Genomic DNA, 27600 nt, shown 5'->3' on the forward strand with positions numbered 1-27600 from the left:
TATATTTTTTAAATATTATTATTATTTATTAACATTTCAAACAAACCCAACGCTTCATTATAAACCAGCAGCATTTATATTATATTATTATTTATATTATTATTGTATTATTTATATTATTTTTATTTAATATTAAATTTAATTTATTATTATATTTATTATATAGATATATTATATTCATTTAATATTATTATTATTTATTAACATTTTAAACAAACCCAACGCTTCATTATAAACCAGCAGCATTTATATTATATTATTATTTATATTATTATTATATTATTTATATTATTTTTAGTGAATGTTATCAGTCTAGTAGATTAACTTTTCCTTTAAGCACAGAAATAAGAAATCACATCATATATTTTATAAAAGGAAATCATTTAAATATATAAATAACATACAGTCCAAATCAAAAACCTGAACCCTCCTGGTTAGATTCCAACATACAGCTTACAGTCATGTCAAATGTATTTATATAGTGCTTTTTACAATGAGCGTGGCATGGTGGATCGGCTTGACGGGTAGCACTGTCACCTCACAGCAAAAAGGTCCTAGGTTCGATCCCTAGGTGGGGCGGTCCGGGTCCTTTCTGTGTGGAGTTTGCATGTTCTCCCCATGTCTGCGTGGGTTTCCTCTGGGAGCTCCTGTTTCCTCCCACAGTCCAAAGATGTGCAGTCAGGTTAATTGGAGACACTGAATTGCCCTATAGGTGAATGGTTGTGTGTATTTGTGTGTGTGTGTGTGTGTGTGTGTGTGGCGCCCCGTCCAGGGTGTTACTGTGTGCCTTGAGCCCATTGAAAAGCTGGGATGGGCTCCTGCACCCCCCGCGACCCTGATTGGATAAGCAGTTAAGAAAGTGAGTGAGTGAGATGTCGAACAAACTCGTGATCAGGCGTCCAAATACTTTTGGTGGGAAACATGCTGTGAAAGCACAAAGCTTCATAAATAATAAAGGCAGCAAATAAATCTATAACCATAATGAAATTAACCCTCTAAATCAATCTCCAGTGTGACCTTCTGTGTATGTGTTTAAAAACATGTTCTCAAAATGTCAATGTTGTATGTATTTACACTATATGGCCAAAAGTATGTGGACACCTCAAGATGTTAGACATCTAATTCCAAAACAACAGGCATTAACATGAAGTGGCTCATTCCCCTATACATCTATAACAGCCTTCACTCCTTCAGTGAGTGTTTTTACAAACGTGGAGTGTGTCTGTGGGAATTTAGTCCAAAGAGTATACATCATGGCCAAAAGTATCTGGACACCATACAACAGGCTTGTCAAAACCATAGGCATTAATGTGGGGGCACCACCACCCTCTTTTTACAACAATGACAGTCTTTACTCTTTGGTAAAGGTTTTCTACAGGATTTCAGAGTGTGCCTGTGGGAATTTCAGGCACCCATGTTGAAAAAGAAGGCCTTGGTGGGGTGTCCCTATACTTTTGTCTCTATAGAGTATGTGAGTCTAGGTGTGTACATTCAATTATATTCACCGTTCTGAAACCAGTCGTTAGGAGGAGTGTTTTATCACCTTTTCATCATGGTCAGGGTCACAGTGGGTCTGAACTATATGGCAAAAGGTAGGAAACACTTCAGACAGGTTGCCAGTCCATCACAGATCAGACACACACACACACACACACACACACACTCACGCTGTGGACTTATGGGAGGAAACTGGAGCACCCGGAGGAAATCCATGCAGACAAAAGGAGATTCAGTTGAGAAAGTGAGTGAGAAGAATTCAATTTACACAAATCATACAAACACAAAATTAAATTGAACTAAAAGTTATAACTAGCAACAAAATAATAATAACGTAAAGAGTTGGAGTTCTTTATTATTCAGTCCAGTCTGTGTAAGGCGTCGGTCCATGCCGCCGGTCTCCAGCAGGGAGCAGCTCTCAGAACTCCAGTTCCCAGAAGCCCTAGCACTGATTACTGCTGATCAGGCACACCTGCAGGGCTCTGCATAAAAGCTCACTCAAACCATTGCTCAGTGCTGCACCTTTGTAGAGGGGCAGACGGTATGGTAGTTAGCAAAAAGGTGAAAAGAAAAGAAAAGTAAAAGAAAGTAAAAGAAAAGTAAAAGAAAAGTAAAGGAAAAGAAAAGTAAAGGAAAAGAAAATTTTACAACAAACAAGTAAAAGTAAAGTAAAAGTAAAGGAAAAGTAAAGGAAAAGTAAAGGAAAAGTAAAGTAAAGGAAAAGAAAAGAAAAGTAAAAGGAAAAGTTTAAAGGAAAGTTAAAGTAAAGTAAAAGAAAAGTTAAAGTAAAAGAAAAGGAAAGTAAAAGAAGTAAAAGAAAAGAAAAGTAAAGGAAAGGAAAAGTAAAGTAAAAAAAAAAAAAAGTGAAAGGAAAGGAAAGGAAAGGGTAAAGTAAAAGAAAAGTTAAAGTAAAGAAAAGTAAAAGGAAAGTAAAAGAAAAGCTACAACAAACTAGTAAAAGAGAGAAAAAGAATTGAAAGCTGAAACAAAGAAAAAAGAAATAGATTAACTGAGGTATAAATTCAGTAAACTCAATAAATCTGTGTTAGCAGGGTGAGCTGAACTTAAAGGGGTAAAGCTCCCTGTCTTTAGTTTATTTATCAAAAAACTAACTTTTTTGTTAAAGGAAAGTTTTCAGCCCCAGAGAAAAAAAAAAAAAAAAGTTTTATTTTTAACTTTATTTGATTACTATTGCCTTCCTTTGTTTGAGTACGCCATTTTCAGCGTCTCCTTTGTTTGCTGTTCCTGCCTTTTTTTTTTTTACTACCACCGTTTGAGGTGCTTTTTCCACCCATTTTCCCCACTCTCCCTGTAGAGCAGCGGTAAAGCACACAAACACAGTCTCCACACCTCATACCTTGTTTTCTTTAATATATTAGTTCACTTTCACTGTTTATTCTAAAACAAATAAACCATGAGCTCTGCTCTTGGGTCTATCCCCCCCTCCCGTAACAGTTTGAGATCAAGTCTGGAGTGAGTTCTTGACATTTTTGGTGCGTTTTAGATGCAAACAAACCGAAATAGTTTAAACTAACGTGAAAACTAATACATTTTAATTAAATATTTTTAAATAAAATATTAAATTCAAAATTAAAATACAAATTCTAAAATTTCAATTTATGTAGATTGATAGTAACTTCAATTACAAATTTTTTTCCAATTTATTTCTTTTTTATATGTTATACTTGTATTCTTTTATATGCATTTTCTCATTTAAACTAAATTTTCAATTTATAAAAATTTTATTTGTTGAAATTTAGATGTATTGTCTTTTTTCATGTACCTAAAATTTATTTATTTATTTATTTTCTTTAATATATGTTATTTCTGCTCAAACAAAGGGTTAAGCAGTGAAGGTACTGGACTAGTAGCAATCAGAAGATTTCTGGTTTAAGCCTCACAGTTACCAAGCTGTCACTGTTTGGCCCATGAACAAAGGCCCTCAACCCTCAAACACTTAAATTGTATTCAGTCACAATTGTGGCTCTGGATAAAAGCCTCTGTTTTATGTCAAATGTAAACATGTGACATTTAATCAGGTAAAAATCCAATTTACGTACTCTATATGTATTAGGACACCCCTTCTAATTTTTAAATTCATGAGTTTCAACCACAAGAAGTACTAACAGGTGTAATAAATCAATTATACTGTATAAAGGATATTTCATGCTATTTAACTTTGCAGTAACAGTTTAGGGAAGGCTCTTTCCTGTTCCAGCATGACATGAAGAAAATCTCAGTTTAAAGGAGCTCCAGTGTCCTGCATAGAGTCTGGAATGAACCGGAACATCAAGTGAGGCTTTCTGACCAACATTAATGACCAGCCATACAAATGCTCTTTTGACTTAATGGGCAAAAATTCCTACAGACATATGACAACCTTTTCAGAAGAGTGGCGGCTGTTATAGTTGAAAGATCACATAGAGGTCACAAGCTCATGGTCAGGTGTCCTAATACTTTTTACATATTACATTTACAGTTTGCGGCATTTAGCGGATGCCTTACAATTAATCACTTACAATTATTACTAAATTCAGTTCAAGTAATTGAGGGGTTAAGGGCCTTGCTTAGGGGTCCAACCATGGAAACGTCTTGGTGGTGGTGGGCAGGAACTGGCAACCTTTTTTTGCATTGCAAAAATATTTATTAACCTTCAACTCACTATAGAACAATCCATGCTGGTCGCGTTGCCAAATCCACTCAGATTCATTTATTTTTCCTCTTTGATTTTACTCTGCACATCAGCGCATCAGTGGTATCATTAAACCCCTCGTCACTTCTCACATTTGTTTTCATGACAAAAACGTAGTTTGGGAGACCAGAGAAGCTCATCTGTGATTCCAGTTGGTGATAGTTGGTGATAGACTTGGAAAGTCGTGTAGTGTGAACTTGGCAAAGATTGCAGACAGCAGAATACCGACCTGAGATCAGCAGCAGTAAAACACTACCGTGTGGATTTGTGTATTATTTCCAGCGGTGTTAATTGTGCTGTAGTCATGGAGCAGTGATCCTCCTCATTATTCCACCGTTCACCGACAATCATCACACAGAGCAGAATCACACGCTCAGATTTTTAATTACGAGCACGACTCCTGCTTCTCTCTTTCCCTCTGTGAGGAGCAGGACGAGCGATGATCATGATCCGGTTCAGGTCTCAGTGAGGTGAAGAGGAACAGAATCAGGTTCTGTTATTAGTGAAACAGCAAGAACGACGGTGCACGTGAGGATTAGGAAAGTAGAATTGAAGCAAAAATGCTCAGGCCTGGAAGTAATCAGGTTTAATTAAGCGATGAATCAGATTGATTCTCTGAGTGAGATGTTTGATCCTACAGTGTTCAGTCATTATGTAATTTACAGTACAAATGTGGACGTGGCACGGTGGTACAGTGGGTAGCACTGTCACCTCACAGCAAGAAGGGTCTGGGACCTTTCTCTGTGTGGTGTCTGTCTGTAAACCTAGTGAGCTGCCTTGCTGCCTACTGCCTACCTGATCAGCTGCCTCAGTAGAGAGGATTCTCATAAGGCAGATTATTTAGACACACACATTCAAACCGACACAACCCGCCAGCATGCCAGTCAACGTCTCCCTTTGCGTACCGAAAACGGTTCAACTGTCCCTGACGAGCCTGAATTTACAAATAAACGACACTTGGGATTGCCATCAGCGCTGAGGAGGCGTCAGACGCTCCTTCCTCCCTCAATATTCAGTCAGATCATCACTCAGAATTATTTAAGGCGCATCATTCAGTAGGAGAATTCTAAGGAATCTAAGAATTTAGACACGCCCTCTTCTCGGGAGTGTAGGATGCTGTAATATGTGTCTATGTAGAGAGATCACTAGTCAGGTTAATTGGAGCTATTAAAATAGTTGGAAGTGTGTGTGTGTGTGTGTGTGTGTGTGTGTGTGTGTGTGTGTTTGACCTGTCCGAGGTGTTTCCTGTCTTTCGCCCAATGAATCAAACCCACCGCAACCCTGACCAGGATAAAGCGGTGATAAATCAGACAGTGAATGAATGGAAATTGTCAATCAAATATTCACATTTCTGAAATGTATAAAGTGCATTTATATACAGTGTATCACAAAAGTGAGTACACCCCTCACATTTCTGCAAATATTTCATTATATCTTTTCATGGGACAACACTATAGACATGAAACTTGGATATAACTTAGAGTAGTCAGTGTACAGCTTGTATAGCAGTGTAGATTTACTGTCTTCTGAAAATAACTCAACACACAGCCATTAATGTCTAAATAGCTGGCAACATAAGTGAGTACACCCCACAGTGAACATGTCCAAATTGTGCCCAAATGTGTCGTTGTCCCTCCCTGGTGTCATGTGTCAAGGTCCCAGGTGTAAATGGGGAGCAGGGCTGTTAAATTTGGTGTTTTGGGTACAATTCTCTCATACTGGCCACTGGATATTCAACATGGCACCTCATGGCAAAGAACTCTCTGAGGATGTGAGAAATAGAATTGTTGCTCTCCACAAAGATGGCCTGGGCTATAAGAAGATTGCTAACACCCTGAAACTGAGCTACAGCATGGTGGCCAAGGTCATACAGCGGTTTTCCAGGACAGGTTCCACTCGGAACAGGCTTCGCCAGGGTCGACCATAGAAGTTGAGTCCACGTGTTCGGCGTCATATCCAGAGGTTGGCTTTAAAAAATAGACACATGAGTGCTGCCAGCATTGCTGCAGAGGTTGAAGACGTGGGAGGTCAGCCTGTCAGTGCTCAGACCATACGCCGCACACTGCATCAACTCGGTCTGCATGGTCGTCATCCCAGAAGGAAGCTGACGCACAAGAAAGCCCGCAAACAGTTTGCTGAAGACAAGCAGTCCAAGAACATGGATTACTGGAATGCCCTGTGGTCTGACGAGACCAAGATAAACTTGTTTGGCTCAGATGGTGTCCAGCATGTGTGGCGGCGCCCTGGTGAGAAGTACCAAGACAACTGTATCTTGCCTACAGTCAAGCATGGTGGTGGTAGCATCATGGTCTTGGGCTGCATGAGTGTTGCTGGCACTGGGGAGCTGCAGTTCATTGAGGGAAACATGAATTCCAACATGTACTGTGACATTCTGAAACAGAGCATGATCCCCTCCCTTTGAAAACTGGGCCTCATGGCAGTTTTCCAACAGGACAACGACCCCAAACACAACCTCCAAGATGACAACTGCCTTGCTGAGGAAGCTGAAGGTAAAGGTGATGGACTAAACCCAATTGAGCACCTGTGGCGCATCCTCAAGTGGAAGGTGGAGGAGTTCAAGGTGTCTAACATCCACCAGCTCTGTGATGTCATCATGGAGGAGTGGAAGAGGATTCCAGTAGCAACCTGTGCAGCTCTGGTGAATTCCATGCCCAGGAGGGTTAAGGCAGTGCTGGATAATAATGGTGGTCACACAAAATATTGACACTTTGGGCACAATTTGGACATGTTCACTGTGGGGTGTACTCACTTATGTTGCCAGCCATTTAGACATTAATGGCTGTGTGTTGAGTTATTTTCAGAAGACAGTAAATCTACACTGCTATACAAGCTGTACACTGACTACTCTAAGTTATATCCAAGTTTCATTTCTATAGTGTTGTCCCATGAAAAGATATAATAAAATATTTGCAGAAATGTGAGGGGTGTACTCACTTTTGTGATACACTGTATATAGGGCAGATTAGGATTGATGTTATATAAACCAGCTGGGTCATTTTCAGGCTAAAAATCTACAGCTGAGTGTACAGCATGTTTGTGAGCTGGTCCTTGTGCACCACCCACACCTTTGTCCACCCTGCAGCGCAATCAAACAAACAGAGAACGACGACTTTTCATTTTATCTTTAGCACCCAGGACGCATTTATTTATTTACTGTATTAGGATTTTAACGTCCTGTTTTACACTTTGGTTACATTCATGACAGGAGCGGTAGTTACTCATTACACAAGATTCATCAGTTCACAAGATTATATCAAACACAGTCATGGACAATTTATTACAAATTTATTAATTGTATCTCCAATTCACCTCACTTGCACGTCTTTGGACTGAGAGGAAACCGGAGCACCCGGAGGAAACCCACACAGACACGGGGAGAACATGCAAACTCCACGCAGAAAGGACCTTGAAATTTCAGCTTAAAGTCATGTGGAACCTGGTCTATTAAGCACATCACATCTCGATCTTGAAACTCTGAGTCACGTAATTACTGCTCACTTACACTCGCACTTATTACACTCGTTCTGAGCGAGTGTGTGTGTGTAGATCTGAGAAAGCTATCATTACACAGTCGGTGTTCGGCTCTACGTCTCTCGATTGTAACAATTGTAGTAAATATTGGCGGCTTTTCGAGGTAAAGGCTACTGACTCTGCTCTGGAAAATAAAACTCCTGTAATCACCCTTCAATTGTTAGTGTGTGGTGTGTGTGTGTGTGTGTGTGTGTGTGTGTGTGTGCAGGGACAGTGGGACAGTGGTAGCTCAGTGATTAAAGTACAGGACTAGTAACTGGAAGGTCAAGCCCCACATCTGCCAGGTTGCCACTGTTGGGCCCTTAAACAAGGCCCTTAACCCTCAATTGCTTGCAATGTATACAGTCTTAATTGTAAGTCGCTTTGGATGAAGGCATCTGCTAAATGCTGAGAATGTAAATGTGTGTGTGTCTGTGTGTGTGTTTGTGTTTTAACAGCCTCAACTCTTTTAAAAAAAATTTCCACAAGTGTCTGTGGGAATTTGTGCCCATTCAAAAGAGCACTGATGCTCTAAGGAAGGCTCAGTTTGGAATCATTAGTCGTGGTCATGGCTCTGTGAAGGCCACTAAAGTTCCTGGACACCAACGAACGACGTCTGTTTCCAACTGATCCAGCAGCTTTTAAACTGTCTGAAGCATGATATTTGTTTTAAATTAATTATCTTGTACAAGGCGGCACGGTGGATCGGTGGGTAGCACTGTCGCCTCACAGCAAGACGGTCCTGGGTTTGATCCCCAGGTGGGGCGGTCCGGTTCCTCTCTGTGTTAAGTTTGCATGTTCTCCCTGTGTCTGTGTGGGTTTCCTCCCACAGTCTAAAAACATGCAGTCAGGTTAATTGGAGACACTGAATTGCCCTATAGGTGAATGGGTGTGTGTCTGCCCAGCGAGGGACTGGCGTCCCGTCCAGGGTGTTACTGTGTGCCTTGTGCCCATTGAAAAGCTGGGATAGGCCCCACAACCCTGATTGGATAAGCGGTAAAGAAAGTGAGTGAGAGTGATTATTTTATACATCTTAACAATCTAATAATACAGAGGGGTGTTCACATACTTTGTGTCACATTCAACAAAAGTGTACTTGATTAAAAGACTGGATACATTTGTATATAATAAAATACAAAATGTACATAATAAATATTATAAAAGCATAATATGCTTTAATGGAGAAAAATTATTGATCTTTCATATCATTGAAACGTAACAAACCTCAAACTGTCACTACCACCCAATCCCATCCTCCCCCCTCCTATTAAATAAGGACACTTTTATCTAAAGCAACTTACAGTATAGAGCCTAAACAATTGAGGGTTAAGGGTCTTGCTCAAGGGCCCAACAGTGGCAACCTGGCAGTGGTGGGGTTTGAACCAGCGATCTTTTGATTAGAACTGCCCATTTAAAAGCCTAGAATGCCTACTTTTTAGCAATGTAACTATTACATATGCTTATAGTATTTATATTTTTACACACTGGTTCCATTCATGACAGGACAGGTAGTTACTGGTTAGACAAGTAGTATACTGAGCCATCGTGCCACCCTTATTACTTATATTAATTATAATTTATAATTAATAATATATTTATTAATTATAAATAATACTATTATTAATTATTAAAACTTACTAATTGAGTGTTGTCCGTATTATTTTGGATATAAAATGTTTAAAATTATAAGATGTAGGTCAGTGTGGATTATGTAACCAGGGTGAATGTACAACAGTGCAACAGTGATCAGGGAAAAACTGCACCTGCTTTCTTTATTACAAGGTTACAGCATGTTTACACTTGATAAAATGATACAAGCAGCTTATTTTCCTCAGTCTGAAAATTTCGTTGCATGTTTACATCCAAATATTTTTGGAAGGTTGATGATCTGTGAGAACATCGATGATTCCTCACCCTACATGGTTAAACACAGATTTTTTTCTTATCTCACTACTTTTCTTTCTCTCTTGAACGTTCCTGAACGCTGGAGCTCTTCTCCACACATCCCTCCTCCTGTCTGCCCTCCAGCTGCCCCTCCGTCCTTAAATCCTTTCTTCTATATCTCATCTCTCACACATTTTGGGTCGACGCGTCCCTCAAGTTCCTGCTGTCTCTTTCTTCTTTTTTTACTCCCCTTCACTGATTGACAGTTCGCTCCCTTTTGCTCCTCAGTTCACTTCATCCAGTACTGCTTAGTGAGTTATACTGGTCAGGGCTGCAATAAAGTCAGAACCTACACTGAGCACCAGTATTTATTAACTGAACTGCCTGTTTTAGGATTCCATACAGCAACCCAGCACCCAAATGTACTGAAAGTCAGCTCTTTTACTAGGTCACGGATATAAATGTGGTCTTATTTGGAAAAACAGAAGCTTGTTTTTATTTTGCAATGAAAACAAAGCATTTAAAATATATTAAATATCAGACTTTGTGTGTGTGTGAATTTTTATTTTGATTTATTTGAAGCAAAATGGTCAGTATAAATGTAACTGTGATTAATTACGTATACAAATATATAAATAGGATGTTGGTTCGGTGGGTAGCACTGTCACCTCACAGCAAGAAGATCCTGGATTTGATTCTTAGGTGGGGAGGTCCGGGTCCTTTCTGTGTGGAGTTTGCATGTTCTCCCCGTGTCTGTGTGGGTTTCCTCCGGGAGCTCCGGTTTCCTCCCACAGTCCAAAGATGTGCAAGTGAGGTGAATTGGAGATACAAAATTGTCCATGACTGAGTTTGACATTAAAAAACTTGAACTGATGAATCTAGTGTAATGGGTAACTACCGTTCCTGTATTCCGTATTCAGTCACAAGTGTAAGTCGCAAATCTAAATGTAAACTTTGTTTGGGCAGCTGCCTCAGTAGAGAGGATTCTAATAAGACATGGATCTCATAAATCAGATTATTTAGACGCTCTACTTTTAGAGATTGCGCCAATTACGTCACCGCAGTTTTAGCTTACTAAGCTTACACAGTTTACACAAACCGACAGGCTGAGGCAGCACAACCCGCTAGCACACCAGCAAATGTCTCGTGTTGTGTGTATACTTTTGTATAAAGTTATACAGAGTTTGTTATATAAAGACAGACATGGGTGAAGAATGAAAACTTTATTGATTTCATTGTTAAAATTGCTGCAAACACAATTAATAGAATTTATTTTATAATTCCGGGCAGTCCAATCACAGACCAGGTCAGGGCATCTGCATCCAGGTTCTGTACAGAAAGAAAAAAATGATCGTCATTTCTTTATCAGAGGTCACACTAAAATAATCCTGACGTTAAAGTACTTACAGCACTGATAGAGCCGGTTCAGTCGGAGAATGTCGCTTTTGCTCATCTCGCTGGCCTGACCGAAGAGCACGTTGGGGTCAGGGATGGGCACCATGGTGGGCTGGCCATTTTTAGAGAAAGCAGTACTGAAATACTGCATGACTGAGTTGTAGTCGTAGGTCGTTCCCTGATTCAGAGTCGCCTTCTTGTCGAAGTTGTGTTGCTTGCCTGTCGAGAAACCGAAATTGAATCGGTCAGATTAATAATGTGAGTCAGCAGATGCCCTGTCGATCTGAAATGTTTAGTAAAAACAAAGTTACTTAAAACCGGAAACCGGTTCTGATTTTGTAAATCTGCTGCACGCTCCATTGTTACTGACTGATTTTTACAAAAGCCCTCATTGATACTTTCATCACTCAAAGCCAATTAGCTTGTCAAAATAATAATAATAATAAATAAAAACTATATTGTTGTCTTGCTTGAATTAGCTTGGTTTACCACAGTAAAATTAATCAGCTATGCAGCCCTCACCCTAGTCCACATGTGTCAAACTCAAGGCCCCGGGGCCAAATCCGGCCCGCCCTGTCATTTTATGTGGCCCGCGAGCTTAAAAGACGTATGATCGCCTTAAAATACTCTGTAAAATTGTACATAAACTGCATCTCCCACAATGCATGCTGATTCTGTGACCCGCAAAGTGACCGCATCCCGCCACTAGATGGCAACAAAGGTGTTTCCACATCAGCATTTAACTGAGGCGGTTTTCCAACAAGTGATGTTGAGAAAAATTTACAAATAATCCCAAAATGTACAAGAAAAGAAAACTGAAGCAGAAGGAGGAAATTTAATGAAAGATGTGAAAGTGAATACAAGTTTGTGCTGCAAGAAGAAAAACCGGTTCGTCTCTCGTGTTATGAGGGCGTGTCTGTGGTAAAGGAGGACAATATAAACGTACAATATACATTATAAATATACATCTAGGTATAAATTTGGCATTTTGACATCAAACACAGAATTTAATTGTCCAAGACTTAAAAGGCGACTTCAATCACAATCACAAATTAAAAGGCGTTACAATCGGCCCTTTGAGGGCCACCATGATGCAGATGGGGCCCTCAGTGAAAATGAGTTTGACACCCCTGCCCTAGTTTATAACAAACAAACACAGTTCTGTACCGTCTATAATGTTCTCCCAGACGACGCGGATGTAGCCGTCACGGTCGCTGCGGGTCTGTTCATGATTGAAGCCCAGAGCATGAAGCAGTTCGTGCTGGACGGTCTTGTGGTAGATGCAGCCACTGCGAGCCAGAGACAACGTCTGAGCATTTCCACGCCGTCCGACAGACGAGTAGCACCTGCAACATAAAGTGTAGAAACGTGTTTGTGAGTAGCACAGTCAGGATACGAGATACGAGGGTTCATCAAAAATTTTATGCAATTCTAAATACACTGATCAGCCATAACATTAAAACCACCTCTTTGTTTCTACACTCACTGTCCATTTTATCAGCTCCACTTACCATATAGAAGCACTTTGTAGTTCTACAATTACTGACTGTAGTCTATCTGTTTCTCTACATGCTTTGTTAGCCTGCTTTCATGCTGTTCTTCAATGGTCAGGACCCCCACAGGACCACCACAGAGCAGGTATTATTTAGGTGGTGGATCATTCTCAGCACTGCAGTGACACTGACATGGTGGTGGTGTGTTAGTATGTGTTGTGCTGGTATGAGTGGATCAGACACAGCAGCGCTGCTGGAGTTTTTAAGTACCGTGTCCACTCACTGTTCACACTATTACACTATTATGTGGTGAGTGTGAAATTCCTTGGGGTCCACATATCCAACAATCTAACATGGACACAGAACACATCGTACCTGAACAGAAGGGCACACCAAAGACTGTATTTCCTGAGGAAGTTAAAACAAGCTCAGCTTCCTTAAAAACTCCTGGTAAACTTCTACCGCAGCACTATTGAAAGCGTCCTCTCCAACTGCATGACTGTGTGGTACTCCAGCTGCACAGCCTCAAGAAAGGAAGGAACTACATCGGGTGGTCAGAGCGGCGGAACGCATCGGAACCAAACATCCCAAGTTGGACAGTGTTTATAACAGCCGTTTACAGAACACGAGTGTCAAACTAAATTTCGTTGTACCCAGTATAATGACAATAAAGGTTCTTCTTCTTCTTCATGAAGTCAGAGACGATCGCTCATCTATTGCTGCTGTTTGAGTCGGTCATCTTCTAGACCTTCATCAGTGGTTACAGGACGCTGCGTACAGTTCCGCTGTTGGCTGGATATTTTTGGTTGGTGGACTATTCTCAGTCCAGCAGTGACAATGAGATGTTTAAAAACTCTAGCAGCGCTGCTGTGTCTGATCCACTCATACCAGCACAACACACACTGGCACACCACCACCATGTCAGTGTCACTGCAGTGCTGAGAATGATCCACCACCTAAATAATACCTGGTCTGTGGTGGTCCTGTGGGGGTCCTGACCATTGAAGAACAGCATGAAAGGGGGCTAACAAAGCATGTAGAGAAACAGATAGACTACAGTCAGTAATTGTAGAACTACAAAGTGCTTCTATATGGTAAGTGGAGCTGATAAAATAGACAGTGAGTATAGAAATAAGGAGATGGTTTTAATGTTATGGCTGATCAGTGTATTTAGAATTTTAAAAACAATCTACATCACTTTTTTTACATCGTCACCTTCAGGTGCCGTCAGCAAAACATTTTTTGGTTCAGCTCGTCGCCGCTGATGCAGCGCTGCTTTCACATCATCATCACATGAAAATCTTCTTCCACTTAAAGCTTCTTTAAACGCTCGAAAAGGTGGAAATCAGATGGAGCTAAATCAGGACTATAAGCGTCTCTCAGACACGACCGATTACTCCTCCTTCTCCACACTCGCCACTTCCGAAGATCCCTCGCAGCTTGGTTTTACCTTATATTCATGAGTAATCTGAATGCTTACCCGCTGAGCGACTCAATGCTAATGTAATCCCTCTCACTGGAGCGCTGCTTGAAGCGGATGCAGGTGATGGACGAGAAGGAGTCCAGGCCTCGCTGGATAACCTGCCGCTCGCTGGTGGCTTCAGGGTGAACAAGATAGATCTCAGTAAATAGGTACAGAGGTACCTTAAAACTCGACGTCAGTTGGTTCTGGGAGTGGTGTTGAATTTTAAAGACGTTGAGTTTTAAGATATTTTTTGCTATAAGGATGTTTGGGAAAACCTGTTAATGCATCCATGGTTCTGTGGATCTGCATATATTTTAGGCTCATGTAAAATAATGAGGTTGTTTTTGACACTTATACACTGAAAATAACACAAATATAATATAAAAACACTGAAATACAATTAAAACAATTAAATATAATTAAAGCTGCACTTTAGCTTTACTACGTTATTGTTTCCTTACGCTTCTTAATCGTGGAGATGCTTGATCTTGGAGTACCGTATTCAGTTCAGTACCGGTGCATTCACATGTGAAGTGACAAAACCGTTTTTGCTCTGCCTGTGCCATTATTTCCTCTTAACGTGACTTATTGTACTAAAAGAACGAGTAAGGAATTTCATTAGTGGAAAGAACTTATGAGCAGTAATAATGAAGAGAAGTTTAGTGCTCCTGTCTCCTTCTTTTACTACATTACACCACGTTAAGCTTTATTTTTAACCAGAAGTGTTTTAGACTCTGGGAGAAGCTGATTCTGATTCTCACAATTTCTCAGAACCTCGAGCTGTAACACAAGTTTAAAAGTGAAACAGTGAGGAAAATCCAGATAAACACAGATACATGTGGAGCTGTAACACTGGATCTGATGGTTATTCCACACTAATGCAGATTTGTCTCATATTCACACTTTGATGACGTATTACTGCACCGTTCAAGCTGAGCACTGAACAAAGTGACTGTTTATTGTTAATTTGAAGTTAAATATGTAAATTTAACCAAAAAAAAGCTGAACAGGTCGAGTTTAAGGGTACAAATTTCAAAGTTTCAAAGATTTTGAGTTTAGGGGACGTGGAGTTACAAGGTACCACTATACTTCATTTTTAAGTTATATTATACTGCAATTAAGTGCAGATCTGAGCAGTAGAGAGGATGATAATCAGTGACGTACAGTACTGGCTGGAGATGACATAGGGTACGTAGACTTTCCCGTCGCTGGATTTTGGCCACATGCAGCTGGTGGCGGTGCAGGGATCAGCGTTCCTCTCGCTCTCATCGTAAACGGCGATGTCTCCTTCGATCAGCTCCGGCTCGCCGACACCGCGAACTGCACACAATGTGACCATACACTGACCATGAAAAACACCTCTGTGTGATCTTTCGAGAAGGTTTCTCACAAGACTTTGAATAGAATCTTTATTGTCACTATACACAAGTACAATGAAATTTTGAAATTTTTGAATTATGTCTGTGGGAATTTGTGCCCGTTCAGTCAAAAGAGATTATATGTATGGCTGGACACTGATGTTGGTCAAGAAAGGACTCAGGAGCTGAGGTCAGCTTTTCTTCATGTCTTTATAGAGCTCGCTGTGTGCACAGGGAAAGGAAAGGGCCTTCCCTAAACTGCTCCTGCAAAGTTTAATGCATGTAATTTCCTTTATATAATTGATTTATTACACCTGTTAGTGATTGTTGCGGTTGAAACACATTCATTCACTCACTTTTTTAACCGCTTATCCAATCAGGGTCGCCGGGGGGGGGGGGGGGGGGGGGGGGTGCTGGAGCCCATCCCAGCCCTTCAATGGGCGCAAGGCACACACTAACACCCTGGACGGGATGCCAGTCTATCGCAGGGCAGACACACACACACATACACACACCCATTCACCTATAGGGGAATTCATTGTCTCCAATTAACCTGACTGCATGTTTTTGGACTGTGGGAGGAAACCGGAGCTCCCGGAGGAAAACCCACGCAGACATGGGAGAATATTCAAACTCCGCACAGAAAGGACCCGGACCGCCCCACCTGAGGATCAAACCCAGGACCTTCTTGCTGTGAGGTGACAGTGCTACTCACTAAGCCACCGTGCCGCCTGCTGAAAGACATGAATTCAATCATTAAAAGTGGCGTCCCAATACTTAATTAAATCTTATTATATTAACAAAAAATTACTTGTGTGTTATGGTCTGTGTTTACATACCGATATTGGCGTTGGCTCTCTCGATCAGCTCCCCTACAGACAGCTCAGTGTCCTTGGTACATGAAATAGAAGTGACACAATAAAGTTAGTGACAATAAAATAAGTTCACATAGAACGTATAGGGCCTGTACACTATATGGCTAAAAGTATGCGGACACCCGTTTGAAATATGTGTCAGGAATGGCAATAGGCATGGTGGTGATGGAAAAACAAGTCAATCAGCACCGTCACCCAGGTACGACTGAGGAAAGTCTCGGTCTGGCTAGTAACCACATATGGATGTGAAGCCTGGACACTGAAGAAAGAGGAAGAAGGATGCATTCAGATGACAAGTGCATCAGAAAACTGTTGAAAATCTCATGGAGGAAGATGACGACCACTGAGTGAGTGTATGAGATGGCCAGAACAGAAAATGAGCTACTGAACCACATGAAGTTCTGCAAGTTGTATTACTTTGGGAGTGTGATGAAGCACCCACATGACAACATTGAAGGCAGCAAAGGACTCAAGAATACGCCGGATCGACAGCATCACGACGTGGACTGTATTATCAGGGGCGTGTCTGCTAATGATGTGTCTGCACAACCCCCCCTACCCCCCCCCCCCCCCCCCCCCCCTCCCCTTCTTTTTGCCTCGGGCTGCTAACCAGGGTCCTTGCACAGCGTTTGAAGACCCCACCCACTTTATTAGTTCGGTCTTTTCCCACACAGCAGACTCGGTGGCCAATTCTGTCTGCTGCAGGCACTGCTGACTGTGCCCGCTAGATGCCGCCCAAGGTAGCCTTGCGAGGTGTTCAGAATCTCAGCGCTGGTGTGCTAGCGGAATATCCCACTGCGCCACCTGGGCTCACAGTTTTAATTTAAAATACAAATTTTAATTACCCAGAGCAAATTTTACAAGCAAATCACTCTCCCGTCACTCTCCAGAACATGGTTCACTGAGAGGAAAGTGTTCGGTTCACTGGCCAACCAATCAAAATGACAAGTGCAGAGAGACTGAATTAGTTTTTTGATGGACTAGACAAAGTCGAGCTTAAAAGCTGTTTAATGTAGCTGAATTAAAGCACTTCTGCAAAGAGTGGGTTACAGTTCGTCCACAGTGATGTGAATATAAGGAAGCTCTGATCTGCTAAAGGTGGCACAGCCTGTTATTAAATTAAGGGGGCAATTACTTTTCCCCCCATACAGAGTCACTTGGATTTGAATCACTTTGACCAAAAGTATTTGGACAGCTGACCATAAGCACACATCTTTTCAGCTAGAACAGACGCTCTTCTGGGGAGGATTCAATCCGGACTTTGAAGTATGTCTGTGGAAATTTGTGACAGGCTGGGCACTGATGTTGGTCAAGAAAGCCTCAGTTGATGTTCCGGTTCATCCCAGAGCTGATGTGTGGGGCTGAGGTCCGGGGTCTGTGCAGGTCACTGGATTTTCTTATAGGGCAGTTGTGGCCTATTGTGTAAGGTACTGGACTAATAATGGAAAGGTTGCTGGTTCAAGCCTCACCACTGCCTGGTTGCCACTGTTGGGCCCTTGAGTAAGGCCCTTAACCCAATTGCTTAGACTGTATACTGTCACAGTACTGTAAGTCGCTTTGGATAAAACTGTCCGCTAAAACTAAGCTTTTCTTCACGTCTTTATAGAGTTTGCTTTGTGCACAAGGGCGCAGTCATGCTGGAACTGGGAAGGACCTTCCCTAAACTGTTATTGAAAGTTGGATGCATGTAGTTTCCTTTATATAGTTGATTTATTGCACCAGTTAGTGAATGTTGTGGCTGAAACACATGAATTCAATAAATAGAAGAGGTGTAGATGGTGGTGGCTCAAAAGTTAAGGTACTGGACTAGTAATCAGAAGGTTGCTGGTTCAAGTGTCGCCACTGCCAAGTTGCCACTGTTGGGCCCCTAAGCAGGGCCCTTAATCCTCAATTGTTCAAACTGTATTCAGTCATAGTTGTAAGTCACTCTGGAAAAAAGCGTCCACTAAACGCTGCAAATGTAAATGTGTCCCAATACTTTTGTCCATATAGTGTGGACTGTGCAACAACCGACCTGTGTGTGCGTGTGTGTGTGCGTTACCCCCTCATTAGCTCTAACAGAGCAGATGAGCAGCAGGCCCAGCAGTCCCAGAGTTCCCTTGTACACCAACATGACAGCACAACTCAAGTCCTGTAGGAGAGCAAAAAGAAACCCAGTATGACCATTAAGATCCAGTACTGACCATTACTCTGTACAGTTTATAGTCATCAAGCATTAATCCTGAGTAAATGTGATGTAGTATGTGATCGTACCTCCTCAGCTCTCTAAGCAAAACACGTGAGGTACAGAGTGAGGGACGTTTTATATCGTTTACTGTGTACCAACCTGAATCTCACACACAGATAAAACAGCAGCTGTTCATCAGGGGAGAAATAGTTCCAACATAACTTTATTTAGAGAATCCTGATGAAAGCAGAACTTTATCAGGTAGAAATAAATGTGACCTTGATGTAGTGAAGCAGGTGCAGATTTTCTCTCATCAGTTCATCGTGTTTCCACTCAAACTGAGACTTTTTAATAAATAAGATGTTCAGTTTATAATTTATCTGTTGTTGTTTTGTCGAGCTCTTGAGTGTTGGCCAAGAAGGGACTCAAACCTTCCTTCCTTCCTTTTATTCAGGTTTTGCAGGGTGGGCACCCTGTATTAATGTACAGCAATCAGCTGAAAAATGTTGTTTGGCACCTTCATGCACTGAAGGCCACAAATGACCCATGGGTCAAAGTTCTAAATATTTATAGAAATGCATAATAATAGTTTAAAGCAAATTATGACTTAAAACCTTTAATATTCAGGTTAATAACGAACATGTTTGAATGAAAGGAATTCATCTGTTAATCTCTTTCTCTTTCTCTCACAGGGTTTAAGTTCAGTGGAATGACACGGCAAACAAGAGAGGTAAGAGAGAGAGAGAGTGTGTTAATATTTTATTAATTATGAATCTTTATTTATAAATGTTCTTCACATCAGCTAACATTATACCTAAAATGACACTATATGGACAAAAGTACTGAGACACACCTTTAAGTTAATGACTTCCTTCCATCCTTCCTTCCTTCCTCCCTTTGTCCTTCAGGTGTCCAAATATTTTTTGATAAGGCTCACTTACAATCTAAATGTAATCTTACTGATTTTATTTTGTAATTATAACCAACTAGTTTTATACTGATGGGTACATTGGGAAAAACAAACAACAAAAACCTGGGGCCTGATTAAGAGCGGTTTGGGATGCAGAACAACCCACCAAGGCTGATTACCGGCTAAATTGCTTATTGTTTTTATTTTATTTTGTCTTTAGCAGAAAGGGCAAAGGGTGAAAAGTTAAACATCAATAAAGCAACATTATGTCGATTATATCATATTAAAAACTAGTAGCCAAGTAAGCTTTTTTGCTATAGTATAAACTTTAGTTTATTTCAAGCTAGAATGAGGTGTTAATTTTGTTTAATCTATTTTTTTGTTTTAGTACCAACCGGAGCAAATTCACTAGTGTACTAGATCAAAGTTGCTGTTAGTTGATCAAACTGATCTGAAACTCTGAACTTAAACCCGTTTCTTGCTCTTGGTTGCAGGAACTCTGTGCCCAGCAGGACGGCGAGATCGCAGGCAGCGCTGCAGCCGCTCAGTCCGACAGACGGCGTAAAACTGACAAGAACTCTGAGAACTCCATCTTACCCATGCAGTTCCCTTCCTTCGAGTGGAACAAACCAAATCCAGCTTCAGCCAGGGTCACCAAACGGCACCGAAAACTCCTCAAGACCAACGTGGCGATCCGGCCGCTCTCTAACGCATCCTCATCACCCGTATCATCATCATCAGACTCGACACCGCCGAGCTGGGTACACCTGTCCAACATCCAGGAGGCCCGGCGTCGCCTGATCAGAGACGTTTGCACCAAATACCGGAGCAACATCTCCAGGACGATCACGCCGCACCACGTGTCTCGTATCTACGTGGAGGACCGGCACAGACTTTTGTACTGCGAGGTCCCTAAAGCCGGCTGCTCCAACTGGAAGCGGGTGCTGATGGTGCTCGCCGGCGTCTCGCCCTCCACGCAGGAGATCAACCACGACGCCGTGCACTACAACAACCACCTGAAGAGGCTGGACAGCTTCGACCGGCGCGGCATCGCCGAGCGACTGCGCTCCTACACCAAGGTGCTGTTCGTCCGTGAGCCCATGGAGCGGCTGGTCTCGGCCTTCCGGGACAAGTTCGAGAGCCCCAACTCGTACTACCATCCGGTGTTCGGCAAGCCCATCATCTCCAAGTACAGGGTAAACGCGAGCAAATCGGCGCTCAGGACAGGAAGTGGCGTGACCTTTCAGGAGTTCATCCGCTACCTGCTGGATGTCCATCGTCCCGTCGGGATGGACATCCACTGGGAGTCGGTGAATCAGCTGTGCAGCCCTTGCCTGCTGGACTACGACTTCATTGGGAAGTTCGAGACCTTGGAGGAGGAAGCCGACTTCCTGCTGCGCAAAATGGGCGCCCCGAAGAACCTCACGTTCCCCACGTTCAAGGACAGGAACCCAGAGGCCGCCAGGACTTCCTCCAAAATCACGCGGCACTACTTCGCCCAGCTTAACGCCCTGGACAGGCAGAGGGCGTACGACTTTTACTACATGGATTATCTCATGTTTAATTACTCCAAACCCTTCGAGGACCTGTACTGACTGGTGTGATGGTATACGCTCTTAAAAACTGGTTATGTACCTATAACACGTGCTAAACTGCTAATTAACTGCATTAACCCTTCATATCACTCTGAAATGTAAGTGTTGGGATGGTAAACAGATCAGGATCAGCTACCAGCTCTTAGATTTCAGATGTAGAACACGAGGATGAAAACACAGATCAGTTTTAAGCTAATTCACTTTCATTCACTCACTAGTAGCAACAGCTCACTTTCACCTCAAGTTCACATCAGCAGCGATTATTTTCTTCACTTTCCTTTATTAGAATTATTTATTTATCAGTCAAACATTTAAAATGCTCTGAATATTAGTTTCAAGTTGCTGGAACGCAGGCGACACCATCCAGTCCAATAATTAGAACTTGCTCCAAAATCAGCATCTCAATGCTGGCTGCTCAGATCACATGGTCAAAGTAAAATCAGTGTTTAGTGGTCAAATTAAAAAGACCAAAGTGACAACCTACCCACCTGTCCGGGGTGTTTCCTTTCACCCAGTGAATCGGCCCCACCGTGACCCTGACCAGGATAAAGCGATTGTAAAACAGACTGAATGAATGAAGAAATAAATAAGTGAATGTACTGTAGAAATGAATGAATAAATAAATGAATGAATGAAGAAACGAAGGAATTAATGAATGAATGAATGAATGAAAAAAAGCATAAAGAAACTGATGAAGGAATTAATATATAAATTAATCAATAAAGGAATAATTGGATGAATGAATAAATGAATGAATGCATGAAGAAATGAAGGAATTAATGAATTAATAAAGGAATTAATGAATGAATAAATGAATAAACAAATGAATGAATGATTAAATTATTTAATGAAGAAATAAATTAAGGAATTCGTAAGAAAATTAATGAATGAAGAAATGAATGAAGGAATGAATATTTATTACCACGTCTACACTAAACCAAAACCTCTCATTAGCACAGCTCCTCACAGTTCCAGTTTAAATCTTTCCCCACCACCAGGTCACCACCTCTGGGTACTGGAGTTTTCCAGCTCAGATTGAGAATGGAGTGGGTTTATAATCGCTGCTGGTGTGAATAAAAGGTCCGAGATCATATCGTCACTTTTACCTGAAGCTGAAGTAGTAAAATCTATAATCTCTAATATTCAGTATTGTACAAACGGCTTTCAGAGTTTCTATATTTTTATATGTATTTGTATAACGGCTTTACGTGTAGCTTTGTGTTACACAGTGTGTACAAGTGTGTGGGAACTGGCTACTGCTAAGGATTTTATTTTTTCTTATTTAAATAGACTATGTATAAATAAATAAATAAACGAACAGATGAATAAATAAATAAAAAATAAACAAGCGGACAGATAATAAATACATAAATTAATAAATAAATAAAAGGACAGATTAATATTTATTATTTTTATTATATTTATTATTCATAAATAAATACATTAAAGGATAGATAAATAAATAAAAACATTGACAGATAAATAAATAAATAACAGAACATAAATAAATAAATAAATAAATAAATAAATAAAAAACCCAGTTATTTTTTTGTTTAAATTTATAAATTATTACATTTATAATTTATTAGTTAATACATAAATAAATAAAATTAATTCATTAAATAAACAAATGCATAAATAAATAAATACATAAATAAAAACATCAGGATATTAATAAATAAAAAAATAAATAAAAAACATCTGAACAGATAAATAAATAAATAAATGAACATCAGGACAAAAAAAATAAAAAAAAATAAAAAAAAATAAATAAATAAAAATAAATTAAATGAATGAATGAACGAACGAACGAACGAACGAACGAACGAACATCAGGACAGATAAATAAAAAACCCAGTTATTTTTTTTAGTTTACTCAGTGTTTAATGTTAGAGAAAGTTTACATTTACATTTTTGACATATATCAGACACTTTTATTCAAAGCGACTTACAGTACAGTGACAGCATACATTCTAAGCAACTGAGGGTTAAGGGTTAAGGGCCTTGCTTAAGGGCCCAACAGTGACAACCTGGCAGTGGTAGTGGTGGGGCTTGAACCAGCGACCTTTTGATTACTAGTCCAGTACCTTACCCACTAGGCTACAACTGCCCTTTTTAAGTATTTAAGAGTTTTACAGAAGTATAAACTATGCCAAAACAAATTAAAAATGTAGCTTGGAGGGCGCTGAGGCGGCACAGGGGTAAAACACACTAGTCCACCAATGATGGGATCTTAAGCTATTGAGTTTGAATCATAGCTTTGCTATGCAGACACACACATACACACGATTGGCTACCTGTCTGTAGGGGGTGGGACAATGGCAGAAACAGGGTTTCACTTGGTCATGACTTGGCACATGCCTACGGTTAACACACTTATTTATTATTATTTATGAATATTTAAACAAATACAAACCAACTAATCAATAGAGCTCATAAATAAATAAAGCCTGTAAACCCAATTGATGGTTTTAGCAGACCACAACATGATGACACTGCTCCTGGAAAAGCTACAAACCAATTAGGACCCAAGCTTCAATTATAACGCTCTTAGACCCAATTGATGCTTTCAACCGACCACAACATGATGAAACTGCTCCTGGAAAAGCTAAATCAGTCTAAAATGAAGCTCTCACACTTTTATTTTTAAGATTATCATCAAAAGTATGTGGACTGCTGGGAAAAGTTCTGTTTATTTGACTCGACCAGCATTTTGCCAGAAGTGGCTGATCAAGGTGATAAAAAAAAGCATAAAAATGAACTTAAATTTGTTTGTGAGGTGGGTTTTAATTATTAAATGACTAAAATCACTCTGTCATGGGTTTGTTTCCACCTTTTGGGTCTAAGCTTCAAACCCACTGAGACCCTGGTTACTGTAAATGAATGAATGATTGATAATTGGCACATGCCTACGTTAACACACTTTATTTATTATTTATATATTATATTTAAATGACTATAAACCAATTAAGACCCAAGCTTCAATTATAACGCTCTTAGACCCAATTGATGGTTTTAGCAGACCACAACATGATGAAACTGCTCCTGGAAAAGCTCAATCAGCCTAAAATGAAGCTCCCACACTTTTATTTTCAAGATTATGATCAGAAATATGTGGACTGCTGGGAAAACTAGTAAAACCAACCAGCGTTTTGCCAGAAGTGGCTGATCAAGGTGATAAAAAAGCATAAACATTTTAAATTTGTTTTTGAAGAGGGTTCAAATGGGTGTGTTTCCATCTTTTGGGTCTAAGCGTCAAACCCACTGAGACTCACTGAGACCCTGGTTACTGAGCGAATGATTGATAATTATTTATCTATATGTTTAAATGAATATACAAACCAACAGATGAAATATAGAGAGACGTAACACCCTGTGCTATATTTTATTGTACTATAATATATTAAAGTTACATAAAGGTACATAAATAGTATATTTATTAATATTAAAGTCATGAGTGATATGAGCAGATATTTATCCAGTGCAGAGATTTAATTTGAGTAACGTGGTGCTGGTGCTGTCTGAGATATTAAAGTTCATAATGCTGAAGTTTATCAAGAACGTTGGATGAGGATTGTGAGACGTGTTCCTGAGAGCAGATCTATTGTAGCAACCGAGTATGTGATAAATATAAACAGCGCTTCGTCTGAACACGTGGATCTATATGAACTGAATGTAAATGTGTACAGATCTGTTATCTGATGCCCTTTTGCCTTATTTTTACACTGCCAGTGAACCGGCGGCAATCAGGAAGACATTTTTCAGGTGGTGAAGCTTTCTCTGTTGCTCTGTTGAGTGTCTCTGAATAAATATTTATGCATTAAGCTTCCAGTCTCCTGTTTCCATATTATATAAATTAAAATACTTCAAGCATTTATTATTCTTTGTAGTTCTACAATTACTGACTGCAGTTCATTTATTTCTCTACTTACTTTTTTAACCTGCTTTTACTCTGTTCTTCAATGGTCAGGACCCCCACAGGACCACCACAGATTAAGTATTATTTAGGTGATGGATCATTCTCAGCACTGCAATGACACTGACATGGTGGTGGTGTGTTAGTGTGTGTTGTGCTGGTATGAGTGGATGAGACACAGCAGCATTGCTGGAGTTTTTAAATACAGTGTCCACTCACCGTCCACTCTATTAGACACTCCTACCTAGTTGGTCCACCTTGTAGATGTAAAGTGAGATATGATCGCTCATCTATTGCTGCTGTTTGAGTTGGTCATCTTCTAGATCTTCATCAGTGGTCACAGGATGCTGCCCACAGGGCGCTGTTGGCTGGATGGTTTTGGTTGGTGGACTATTCTCAGTCCAGCAGTGACAGTGAGGTGTTTAAAAACTCCAGCAGTGCTGCTGTGTCTGATCCACTCATAAACACACCACCACCATGTCAGTGTCACTGCAGTGCTGAGAATGATCCACAACCTAAATAATACCTGCTCTGTGGTGGTCCTGTGGGGGTCCTGACCATTGAAGAACAGGGTGAACGGGGGCTAACAAAGTATGTAGAGAAACAGATGGACTACAGTCAGTAACTGTAGAACTACAAAGTGATTCTATATGGTAAGTGGAGCTGATAAAATGGACAGTGAGTGTAGAAACAAGGAGGTGGTTTTAATGTTATGGCTGATCAGTGTACATAGGGATGAATTGGAATGCTGATTGCAGTCAAGTCTTTCTCATCCAACAGCAGTGCCTGACAACACAAATGCTTTTTTAACTTTTTGAAAATTCCCACAGAGATACAGCAGCATGTTTTGGAAAGCCTTTAGAGAACAGCGACCCCTGTAACGATCGCACAGTGGGAACCAAATCCAAATGAATGCCAGCAGTTGCCAAAATGGATTTTGGGCAGGCGTCCACGTATTTTTAGCCTTATACTGTACACTGGGGGAAAAAACACGATCTCCTGCTGCTCTGTGAAAGGCTCAGAAACGACACACTGATTAAAAGGGGGCATTTAGTCCAAAATACAAATTCCCATTTAAGATGTTTAGTAATAATGTTTGAACATAGTTATCAAAGTGACATCCAGCAGTGGAAGACGAAGAGCTTTGCTGTTTAAGCTCCTGCAGCACAAACGTCCTCATTCTCCCCATGTGACATCACGCTGGGCGACACTGGTGACAACCCTCGTTCATCTTGCGTTCAGGACGAGGCGTTCAGGGCGGGTATAACCGGTCAAAAATAGCACACACTGACCCAGTAGGGACGAGGGGGCGTCTGACCTTAAAGCACCCAGCTCACATCAGAGGAATTGGACCGCACCGCAGAGGTACGAGGTCAATGAGAATGGAGTACAGAACACTGTTAGCGGTTTGTGCCTGGAGAACAGTGAGAGAATCGGTCAGGTTCACCTGTTTATCCTCCTTCTGTTCTGTAGGACTCTGATCGATGGGGGCGTCGTCCCACGCCACAAGTTCAATGTTGTGGTGCTGATGAGCAGGACTTTAGCCAGGAGTGATAAAGAGGAATCAAAAATATACACTAAATAGCCAAAGGTTTGTGGACAAACTGACCAGTTTGGTGGTTGCTCAGTGGTTAAGGTACTGGACTTGTGATATGAAAGTTGCTTCTTCAAACCACACCAATGCCAAGTTGCCACTATTGGACCCATGAGCAAGGAGTTTAACACTGAAGTGTTTGCATTGTATTCAGTCATAGGTTAAAAAACTGCCATAAAAGTATTTGTTTAACAAGCTAAATGTTAAACATCCAATGAACCTGGGACAGTTGTAGCCTAGTGGGTAGAGCTTTGGGCTATCAACTGAAAGGTTGAGTGTTCGAATCCCAGCTTTGCCATGCAACCACTGTTGGACACTTGGGCAAGGCCCTTAAACCTTTTTAATGCCATCAGCAAAAAAAGGTTTTTGGTTGAGCACGTAGCGCTGCTGGAGTTCTTAAATACCGTGTCCACTCACTGTCCACTCTATTAGACACTCCTACCTAGCTGATCCACCTTGTAGATGTAAAGTCAGAGACGATCGCTCATCTATTGCTGCAGTTTGAGTCGGTCATCTTCTAGACCTTCATAAGTGGTCACAGGATGCTGCTCACGGGGCGCTGTTGGCTGGATGTTTTTGGTTGGTGGACTATTCTCAGTCCAGCAGTGACAGTGAGGTGTTTAAAAACTCCAGCAGCGCTGCTGTGTCTGATCTACTCATACCAGCACGACACACACTAACACACCACCACCATGTCAGTGTCACTGCAGTGCTGAGAGTAATCCACCACCTAAATAATACCTGCTCTGTGGTGGTCCTGTGGGGGTCCTGACCATTAAAGAACAGGGTGAAAGGGGGCTAAGAAAGCACATATATACCGTATATAATACATAAAGTGAAAGTGTGGCATGTAATCAACAGTACTGAGTGTCCTTATGTAATGAGGTGTGATTTTGATCTTAATTTGTTATGAACATGGCACAGCACCTCCTGCAGATATAAAGAAGTGGTCAGTGCTGCACATGTTGGGGGTGGAGGGGGGGTGGGGTGCATTTCATGGTTGCAGCTCTCCTCGGTCAGGAGTTGAAGCCTGTAGCAGTAGATCTATACAGTAGATGAAATACACATCAGGTAATCGGATACAACATTGGATAGAAATCTAGAATAAAAACACTGAGCTCTGTAGGAGAGGACTGACTGTGTTCTCTCTGCTTCTGAAATGACTTTATTTAAATGTTTAGCACTTCAATGACTTAATTTGTTGTATAACAAAAAAAAATAGCACTTC

At 40.8% G+C, this 27600-nt stretch overlaps 2 protein-coding genes across 2 annotated transcripts in view; one reads left to right on the forward strand and one right to left on the reverse strand.

Annotated features, from left to right (window-relative positions):
- The window catches only part of chst8 (carbohydrate (N-acetylgalactosamine 4-0) sulfotransferase 8), a 141586-nt gene extending 120594 nt beyond the window's left edge, over positions 1-20992 (forward strand). Inside the window, exons 3-4 of the mRNA XM_063004939.1 lie at positions 19050-19087; positions 19762-20992. Coding sequence (XP_062861009.1) covers positions 19050-19087; positions 19762-20862 — 1139 coding nt within the window. The 3' untranslated portion in view covers positions 20863-20992. The remainder of the gene's footprint in view (positions 1-19049; positions 19088-19761) is intronic.
- LOC134323411 (high choriolytic enzyme 1-like) lies at positions 10840-18451 on the reverse strand. Its single transcript, XM_063004940.1, has 8 exons — positions 18444-18451; positions 18232-18321; positions 16155-16206; positions 15122-15277; positions 13973-14090; positions 12167-12345; positions 11012-11218; positions 10840-10933 (listed from the first exon to the last, which is right to left on the reverse strand). Coding segments are annotated over exons 2-8 (786 nt in total). The 5' UTR covers positions 18304-18321; positions 18444-18451; the 3' UTR covers positions 10840-10931.
- Positions 20993-27600: the final 6608 nt, after the last annotated feature.

Source organism: Trichomycterus rosablanca, chromosome 11, assembly GCF_030014385.1.
Source record: "Trichomycterus rosablanca isolate fTriRos1 chromosome 11, fTriRos1.hap1, whole genome shotgun sequence".
NCBI classification, from domain to species: Eukaryota; Metazoa; Chordata; class Actinopteri; order Siluriformes; family Trichomycteridae; genus Trichomycterus; species Trichomycterus rosablanca.